The 10,664-nt window shown below is 35.3% G+C and overlaps 1 protein-coding gene across 1 annotated transcript; it reads left to right on the top strand.

Moving 5' to 3' along the window:
* The first annotated feature begins 3,260 nt into the window (after positions 1-3,260).
* LOC147566786 (uncharacterized) lies at positions 3,261-5,548 on the top strand. Its single transcript, XM_086653335.1, has 2 exons — positions 3,261-4,237; positions 5,231-5,548. The coding sequence occupies exons 1-2, from the start codon at positions 3,521-3,523 to the stop codon at positions 5,345-5,347; spliced, it is 834 nt and encodes a 277-aa protein (XP_086509461.1). The 5' UTR covers positions 3,261-3,520; the 3' UTR covers positions 5,348-5,548.
* The last annotated feature ends 5,116 nt before the right edge of the window (positions 5,549-10,664 follow it).

The following is a 10,664-nucleotide window of genomic DNA, read 5'->3' as shown; positions in this document are numbered from 1 at the left end:
CTCCTAGTTAGAAACTTCTTTCAGGTTTGTTCGTCTACATAAACGGAAGTTCCGTCCATGCAGTGACTTGATTCCTACCACCATCCAGGGGCATGGGTGAGGGGGTGCAGCCGGTGCGGCCGCCCCCTCTACCTAAGGGCCCCATTTTGATAAATGCTAAGTAAACAAGTTATAAAACAATTTATATGTCTATCTAAAACATAAAGTGATATGCGGCTTTGTTGGTAAGGAACTTGTCCTACACATTTGAGTCCCATCATCTACCTAATTATGTATATTTCTTTTTATCTTACTATATCTTACTAAGTTCTAACCTCTATATATAGGCGCCTCTATATTAGGTTCAAAACCTCTACATGCCATACACAAGATAAAAAGCCCACTTCAATGATTTTGTAACTTATAAATAGATATTCTAAAACCTCTATAGGCAGCCCATGCATGGTTTTATTGGGTTCCAACTTCTAAAGAGGTCCCATACTCAAGAAATAAAGCTACTTTAGTTTCTAATTTTTACCTTTAGTCTTCTCTCTACTATCTCCCTTCAATGCTTTCAACAAAAAAAAAAATCTCCCTTCAATGTGTAATAGTTTTCTATATTTTATCTCCCAAATATACATTATTTTCTTTTTCTGATATTTTACACAAAACAATATTATTGTTACCTGTTGCAGCAGATTTTCTATATCATACTTATTTTACGCGAACATTTGTTTTAATTTATGTTCTTAGACGTATATAACACATCAAGTGTAGTTTAAATATTTTTAATGGAGTTAGTTATGTAATTACTGCAGATATTCGTACGTTTTCTTTTGGATAAACATATATTTTTCACGAAATTTCAATTTCTTTGGACAAATTATTTAGTTATTCATCTATTATATTACACGTAATTTAAGAGCCCCGAAAAAAATTTCGCACCGAGCCTCCGAAATCTCGGTCACGCCACTGCCACCATCTGCTACAGAAAGGTAGATCTAGGTTAGATTTTATGTAATATAGTATAGTATACGTGTTTTTCATTAAGAAGAAAATTGTGCTAGAAGTTTAGAACCCTTGAAAGGCTTGTCAATCAATAAACCCAAAAATGGCTTTCACTTTCACTTTTCCCCTTCAAACCTTCCCTCCATTTGTCCCCCGTCCTCTCTTGGAAATATGTGATTCCTTTCGTTCCCTACAAACAACCGACACCCACCTCCCTTTTCCTTTCCTGTTAGATTCACTGAATCTCTTTTATTTTTTTTAGATCCCTCCTTCATACGTGGAAATTTATGAAATTTTAATCCATAATCATCAAATTAGGTTTCTTTTCAGAAAAATTGGTTTAGTAAGATCATATTCATAAGTCTCAACTCGATTTCACTCTAACTTTGGCATAGATATTCACATAACACGATTAGTTCTAAGATGTTTGAGTCTACTTTTGTGAAGTTTTTTTCTTATTTTCCTCTGTCTTCTACCGTTTTGGATGGGATTTCCTATTTTATGACTTTGGGGAACGATCAAACGTGAATTACTTTTTAGTTTAAATGAAAAGGTTAAAATCAATGAATAAATTTGAATTTTGATTTGTCAAAAGTGCAAAATACCTACAGTCTAATGCAATACAAATTGAAATTTCTGTAATACAAATGGAGCTTCAAGAAAAATCTTAAATTTTCTTATACTTTGTGTAGGTTGTTTTTTTCGTAAGCGAGTGTAATTCATATATAGTGAGGTTCTCTATAACATTAAAAGAACGATTTGATCAAATTAGATGGAGCAGATATTCCATAGTCAACTTTCAAAGTCTAATCTTTTTTTAACCCTATTTTACACTGGTGGTGGTGGTGAGAGGAATAAGACTAAATTGATTTATCTCTTTGCTGAAGGTCCACCGGTTTACTAACGACATTTTTCGATGATCCATTTCGATAAAATTAAAGAAAGAAAATGTAGAAGAAAATACTTTTCAAGATCAGGTAAAAATGTTGAAAAAATTTAACAGTTAACATTGACTTTCGAAAATATAATCTTGAAAGCTATTATAATAAGTTTGAAAAATATATAAATCAAATTTTCGAGTTGCCTACTATTTGAGACTAAAATTGAAATCGGTAGAAAAAATCCCCTCCTAACTAAATATATTGTGAACATTGAGAAGGATCGTAGAAAAACACCATCCTGAGAATGTGTCCCTATATGTACCTCAATTAATCACCTAACAATCGGCCACTAATGTTCTCACATCGAACGGCTATAAATCATGAGTCAGGTTTTTCGTGTAGGCACTAAATACAAGTGACCGGAAGGTATAACCCACAAGTGTATCTCAACAAAAAAAAAAAAAAATAACCCACAAGTGTAAGTAAGTGAACATTATTGAAACTTGAAAGAATAGAGGTGTCTACTCTCCCACGTGATCATTAGGCCCACCTATAAAATCGTAACGGAGAAGAATTGATTTTCAGTTTTGATCTCAAAAATCAGGTCAAGAGTCCCTGTCTTCCACGTGGTCTTCACATTTAAAAAATCCCCTCCTATATACTAGCCACTTGTCAATGGAAGTCAAAATAAGACTAAGTACTAACCTCTATAAGAAAAATAGTAAAAATAATAGTGTATATTTATATATAAATATATATTTATTTATTTATGAATTAGATGTAGTAGAAATATTAGATTACTAGAATCACATAAGCAAACCCTATAAATATGTAAGTTATGAATGATTCAAATGGAGATAGATATAAGTGTTAATGTGAACTAATTTAAGTTAGAATTTGTGTGAACAATTTTTATTATGGTAATAATCATTTTACAATAGTTCACATGAGCTAGGTATTTTGAAATAATGGATTAATTTTGTTACCCTTTTAGATTGGTCATACGTGCAAGAGTTTTTTCCAAGAGAATCACATTTGGGAGCTCCGATTGTGAATGCAACATTTATCAATGACAACTCGAAACTTTATGTAAAAGCAATTTATTTCAAGAGGATTTACATTCTTAACTAGTCCATTATCAGCTCATATTCATAATAATCATATGTGTAGATTATGTATGTTACTCTATAGTATCCAAAATACAATCTAACAATAGTGTTTACTCCTTTCTTTTGGGGCTCACTTTGACCTCATAGGATAGTGTAAACAAACTAAAGAATCAAAAGAAAAAGAAAATGAAAGAACCACATTTAGTAAAAGTGTAAAAGAATTACAAGGAAATATCTAAAGAAATACCTTATGAAGAAAAGTCTTGTATTCCCATCTTTTGGTGTGGATCCCATTAGACATTTCCAACTTTGTCACTATTGGGTTGGATAAGCTCTTACTCCACTTCTCTCTTCCCTTAAGCTTTCACTTCATGAACAAAAAGACATGAAATGATGGCTGCTCATAGAAGAAAAAATATCAAACACCAACTCCATGAAAGCTCATCTTGTTAATTTGGATCCAATTTAAACCCTACCCACCCTTCACCTTCATCATTGAAAAAAAAAACCCAAGAAAGAAAAATAAGAAAGAATCAAGAGCAAATGGATTTAGATGAATGGGAATTTCTTTCTGATCATGAAGGTTTACTTGATTTTCATCATTCTCATCATGAAGATGATAAAAAGGGTTTAATTGATCAAAACAAAGATGCTTTTGATATGAATTACTTTGTTATACCATCACCAAAATCAAATTCAAGTGTTATTAAGGGTTTAAATCAACTTGTTCCAATTTCAATTGAATTGGAACTAAAAGAGAAGAAAGAACCAGAACAAGAAATACTAAAAGAAGTAACAAAACATCCAATTGTTGAGATAAAATCTCCTAAAAAGAATTTGTTAGTTATGGGAGAAGATCAAGAAACAATTTCACAAGTCTTCTTTAAGAAAATGAAGGAGAATGAATTCGTCGACATGAAATTGGATTCACCAAAATCCGGTTCTAGAGGAATCAAGACTCAAATTGAAACAGGATTTATTCAATTTGAGGATAAAGAAGTGGTCAAGAAAAGTGATGATGTCACTGAAAGTAAGAAGATCTCTACTCAAGAGAGTGGTGGTGATGGTGGTGCTAGTGGCGGTGCCGGAGGTGGTGGTGGTTTAAATATTTGGAGGTGGAGATTAACTGGAATAGGAGCACTCTGTTCTATTGGATTTACGGCAGCTACTATCTGTATTTTAATATTGGGAAGCAGAAAACAACACAAAATTAATCAGCAAAACCAGAAATTCAGGATCCAAATTTTCGCAGAAGATAAGGTATGAAATTTTATTTACCCATTTCTTAATTTTCATAACAAAACTTAATTTGAGAGATACTGTGAAATTGATGGAATAATAATTGAAGATCAAAAAGTAATTTTAATGATTATAAATAAGTTATATTTTAGGGTTTATATTAAGGTTACAGTATAAATACAAAGATAAGAAGTACTAAAATCAAATTAATCTGGATCTGAAATCTATTTTTCTTTGTGAAAATAGTGTAGTTTTTATGATTGATTATATTTTTTAAAATAAGAGAAGTTGTACAATTAAATGGATTTTTTCCTCCTTACATATTAAAAGAAGATTTGGGTCCTGAATAAATGGTTGAATAGAAGAGCTTAGATCTGTAATCTGAAAATTGGATAAAACAAATGTAAGAACATTTAAAATTTCAGTATTTATGAACATTGTTAGTGTTTGTTTTTATTTTTCCAAAATCAAATCTTAAATCTCACTTGATACCGAGTCGTACTAATTGTTTATTTTATTTTTGTTTAATTTGTGGGATGTCGGTTTAACTCAGACGTTATTTGACAAATTATATGCATACTACTATACTAGACTAGGCTTAAACTAAAAGAAGCACTAAATAATAGTATATGGGTTATTTTTCCAATGACTCCTAATTTATGATCAGCTTCTCGCGTAGTCTCTTAATTTATCAAGAATATTCAGATATGTTTGTCTTCTTCACCTAAAAAACTAAAAACCCATATTGACCCATTCTCCATGATGGAAGGAATTCTTTGTTCTTTCTATTGCTAATGAAGGAACAGTTAAAGAAGATGCCGAGAGAGAAACACTTGCTTTATCATATAGCAATGCTCTAGCCCTAAGTTGAATTTAAGCCCTAGTATTAGAATCATTAGTTCTCAAGAAGGATTGCCATTTTGTAATGGAGAAGATAAGAAATTATTGTAATTTGATTTTCCATTTTCAATTTAAAAAAATCTAAGAGTAAAAAAACTTGTGATATTTGTGCAGAGGATTAAACAAGTGGTTCACCATGCAACCAAACTGAATCATGCAATGGCAGCTGCAAGAGGCGTGCCTCTTACTAGAGGTCATATTACCTTTGGAGGTTATTATGATGGTTTCTAAAGCTTCCAATATATATATATATGTTCTCAAATAAATTATGATATTGTTTCTTAGAGTTTAGATGGTGAATTTTATAGTATAATAATTTGCTTATAATGATGTAATTATGAAGTGAACGTTATTCATACAATATCTTCGAACTCTATGTACATATGGATAGTTTACTTTCAATGGTTTATTAGATACATAGTTATTGAAGAAGATTAGGTGTTATTTAATTTGTCATTTGTACTTATGAATATATATATATATATATATATATATATATATATATATATATTATAGTCTCTCTAAAACCTAGCTCTTCATCTCTGACATTGACTCAAAAGATTCAGCAATGGAACAACTCTAAAATCAACATTTTCTTCTTCTTGATTTTGTAAATCAGGGTGATTTTCTCCTAATTCAGTTGCTTCTTCTTCTAAATCAGAGTTCATTCTTCCAGATTGAGTAGAGATAAGAGAGAGATCAAGAGTCATAGAGAGAAGAAGAGAGACCGAGAGTTGTAGAGACAAGAAGGTAAAGGAAGCGAGAGGGTGAGAAGCTGGGTCGACTGAGAGCGAATGCGAGAGAGAATCAATTAGGGCACAATATTTTGTTGGCGAAAGATTTCTACGAAAATTTGACGAAAAGTTTCCTCCAAAATTTGGGGGGAAAATTTCCACGAAAATAGAAATTATTTTCGACGGCAAACGAAATTCAAACCGTCGAAATAAGTACTTTTCCACGGAACAAAATGTCGTGAGCATATTCAAGCAGTCGCCAGAATATACTATTTTCGTTGGTATTCTGAAATTCCATAAAAATAGCCTTATTTTTTACGGCGGGCGATTTAACCCTTCTCTGAGAAATAGTATGCCACAAAATTACGAATTTTTGTGGTGAAAGGTGCCACCTAGCACTCTAACATGTCCAAATATATGGACTTAAAGCTCTTGTTAAGTGACGAAGGATAGAACTAAACTTGGTTGGCTCTACTTAAAGATCAATGCAAACATAGGTTCAACAATATGAGGTAGGTCTCCCTTATTAACCACAATCTTTAGTTCTAAACTAGATAGAAACTTATAATCCATTAAAATTAGTGGTTAACTTGACTTAAAAGTCGATACAAATACATGTGTGTTAGCATTAACTTGTACAACCGTGTAGATCACATATTTAACTTCTAGTTTGACAAGTATTTTACAAACAGAGGTTAACTCGACTTCTGCTCAATCAGACATGCAAATCTATAGAAAGCATCAAAGAGTTTCACTCTTTTATCTCCTGCCCTAATTTAGTCGGGATCCACAGCCACAATAGGTAACCGGGACTAAACAACAGGGACATATATAACTTCAACAATCAACTCTTATCTTCAATAAAAGACCAAGGGGGAGTCAATCCATGTCAAGCTATTTGTACAACAGGAAAGCAGACTAGAGAAGACATCCTTAAATAACATGCGGGCCACATCAATCCAGGGAAGACATTCTCTTTTTTAACTCTTATCTTTTTCTGATCTGCAATTCAAGTGCCTCCTATTAATTTTTTTGGGTGTGTTCGGTTGGTTTATTTTCCGTGATTTTGCTGTAGTTTCTTAGGATTCATAGTTTAGGGCTTTCAATTTACTAGCTATTAGGTGGGGTCTATAGTTTCATCCTTGCTTTAGAATTAGGCTTCGGTGCATTTCTTAGTTTAGGTCGAATCTTGATTTCCCTTGGTAGGTTTTCTCTGCATAAGTTTGATCCTAACTAGAAGCAGCAGCCGAAGATAGAAGTAATCCCTAATTGCAACTGTTTATAAGCTGAGTCAGGGAAGTAATACTCCACTAATCCTCTTTCACCATTAATTTTTCTATCATTAACTTCAGCAGGTCACTCTGTTAATCTTGGTCCTAGATACTCTGTGTGTGATGTTATCTTCTATATGTTAGTATCATAGTGGTTAGCCTTGCTCATCACTCTAATAAGTTTATATTTTCAGATTAGTTAGTTTCTATATATTATTTTTGGTCATATATATATATATATAGAGTTATGTTAATTTCATAATATTGTTGTTTTTGTGTTCAAGAAAAGGAAGTTGATAGTATTGACCCTCCTGGTCTTAGTAGTACTGTGTTCTCTGTTGCCTGTGTTATCGTTTAGTAGTTAATAGTATTTGTAGTTTGTATTTTCTTTTCGCTTGTTTTCTGTTTTTTCTTTTCCAGTGGTGCCTTTAGACCATTCATGGATCTTCCGAAGCCTGACCTATCCATCCTAGCCTGGAATATAAGAGGGTGTGGTCAATATTTAAATCGTAAACATCTGTACCGGCTCATTAGAACTAACAAACCGGATTTCATCTTCCTCTCCGAGACTAAAAGCACCTCCCAACAACTTCACCATAACCTTAGACTGCATGACAACTATAATAGATTGGTGATTGAGCCTAAAAACAAGGCTGGTGGGCTTGTCTTATATTGGAATAATGACTATGAGACTAAAGCCATTTGGACTGATGATAACATGATTCATACTATTTGCACCCACATTAGCTCGGGCCTTAAATTTGCTTTAACTGGCTTTTATGGGAGCCCCTACAGTAAAAATAGAATGACTCCTTGGGAGACCATAAATCACCATAAGCCGGATTCCTCTATCCCCTGGGTAGTGATTGGGGACTTAAATACCATCCTTCATCCTTCGGAAAAGGACGGAGGTAGAAAAGAAGTCCCTAATTATGTCACCAAGATTAACCGGGCCATTAATCAGATGGGACTTAGAGATGCGGGGTTTAGAGGCTCTACTTTCACTTGGACCAATCGGCAATTTAAGGGCACCCTCATCAAGGAGAGATTGGACCGTGCCCTTATGAATCATACTTGGCTTGTGGACTTCCCCTCTTCCCTAGTTACTCACCTATCAGGAGTGGGCTCTGATCACAGCCCGATTTTACTTACCACTAATGCCACCTCTAACCTTTGTAATAGACCGTTCAAATTTATCCGGACTTGGATGTCTCACCCTGAGTGTGGTGACTTTATTCAGAACCACTGGCCCCCCAACACCAATCCTATCCAGCCCAAGCTAAACCACCTTGCTACTAAGCTTGCTAAATGGAACAAACTAGTGTTTGGTAACCTCGACTATCGGATTCGCAATCTGACCGAGGCGATCCAAAACACAGAGGATTTTGAGAACTACCATAAGTTAAATAACCAGTTGGAAGAAGCGTATATCCAGCTGGAGAGTTTGTGGAAAGAGAAGTCCAGAAATGATCAAATCCAGCTGGGCGACCAAAACACGAAATTCTTCCATGCCAAAGCCATCAATCGTAATCGGAAAAACCGTATCACGGCCATCAAAGACAACAATGGCAATTGGATTCAGGAGACTTCTGAGATTGCTAACATTTTCTCTGATAATCTGCGCAGCATCTCCACTACTGTGGATCCTATTTTCTCTAACGAACTTCTTGATCTTTTTCCTAACCAGATTACGGAAAACCAAAATTTCGTCCTTACTGGAATTCCTACTGAGGCGGAAATCCATAAATCCGTTAAATCTCTTAAATCTGATGCGGCTCCTGGCCCGGATGGTTTCCCTCCGTTCTTTTACCAGTCTAACTGGAATACTGTAAAACCAGACATTATCAAGCTAGTCTCTGATTTTTTCGTCCATAATCACCTGCCTGATCAAGTTAACCACACTCACATCTGCCTGATTCCCAAAACCAAAACCCCTCAATCTACAGCCGACTATCGTCCGATTAGTCTGCTTAATACCACTTACAAAATCATCACCAAAATCCTAGCTGACCGTATCAAGCTAGTCCTTCCGAACATTATTTCCCCGTTTCAAGCTGCTTATGTTCCTGGGCGGCAGATCACGGATAACATCATCATCAGTCAAGAAGTAGTTCATTCCTTCAAAATCAGTAAAGGCTCCAAAAGTTTTTTTGCTCTCAAACTCGATATGTCTAAAGCTTTTGACCGAGTCGAATGGGTCTTTTTAACCACTATCATGAGACAGATGGGTTTTAGCTCTAAGTGGATTAGTCTAATTCACACCTGTCTCTCGACTTCCACCATGGCGGCCCTTATTAATGGTCGACCGGGACCCACCTTCAATGTTAGTAGAGGTATTAGGCAGGGAGACCCGCTTTCTCCCTTCTTGTTCACCCTGGCTATGGAAGGCTTGAGTCGCCTTCTGGAATCCCCTAGACTGACGACTCCTTTTCAGGGCTTCCCCATCCCAGGTACTAGCATCAACCTTAAGCATCTCCTCTTTGCTGATGATTGTATTATTTTTGGGCAGAACTCCCTTGTTAACATCTCCTCGCTCCAGCACATTCTGGATATATTTTGTCAGTCGTCGGGGCAGATGATCAATTTCAACAAGTCTACCATCTTCTTTTCTAAAAACACCCATCCGAAATTCAAGCGGATTATCATTCGCAACTTTAAAGTGCATCAATCCTCGAATCTCGATAAATACCTCGGCACCCATCTTTTTATTGGAGCAAATAAAAGGAAAGTCTTTTCGTCCCTTACTACCCAAATCCAAAATAAACTCTCCAAATGGCATTCTTCTCTCCTCTCCCCTGCTGGCCGCTCTGTTGTGATCCACACAATAGCAGCGGCTGTTCCCCGATACCAAATGCAATGCTTCGCCATCCCCAAAGGTATAAGCAATCGCATTGAAGCTCTCCAAAGAGCTTTCTGGTGGGGAAAAACCCGCTCCATCCATACGATCAACTGGTCTGCTATCTGTCTTCCGAAAAAACTTGGTGGCCTTGGATTTCGTGTTCCGTATCTTGACAACCAAGCTTTTCTTAGTAAACTGATTTGGCGTCTTCTGAACGAACCTAGCTCCCCGTGGACAGAGGTTCTTAGAGCGAAGTACTTCAACAAAGAGCATAAACCTAAAGTGGCAAAAAATCATCACTCGTGGCTCTGGAAATCCCTTTACAAACAGGTTGATAACGTGACTAAACTAACCTTTTGGGATATTAATAAAGGTACGAACATAAATATCTGGCATGATTACTGGATTCCTAACCACCCCCCACCCATTAGTAATATCAATAATAGTACTCTCACTGTAGTATCTCAGCTAATTAGTAATAATACGTGGAATATGACCATTTTATCTCAATGCTTTAACAGAGATATCTGTAATTCTATTTTGAGTATTAATTTACAGGAACAGATGGAGGATGTACCCAGATGGTCTCTTACAAAATCAGGTAAATTCTCTATCAAATCTATGTACTACTATCTTCGTACCGAACACTATCCTTTTGAACAAAAGGAATGGGTCTTCATCTGGACCATGCATATACAGCCTAA

This window comes from Eschscholzia californica, unplaced genomic scaffold (genome assembly GCF_041429995.1).
Source record: "Eschscholzia californica isolate CP2 unplaced genomic scaffold, dmEscCali1.0.p SCAF_1, whole genome shotgun sequence".
In the NCBI taxonomy this organism is placed as follows: domain Eukaryota; kingdom Viridiplantae; phylum Streptophyta; class Magnoliopsida; order Ranunculales; family Papaveraceae; genus Eschscholzia; species Eschscholzia californica.
Note: the sequence above shows the minus strand (reverse complement) of the source record. Positions and strands in the feature narration are given on the sequence as shown.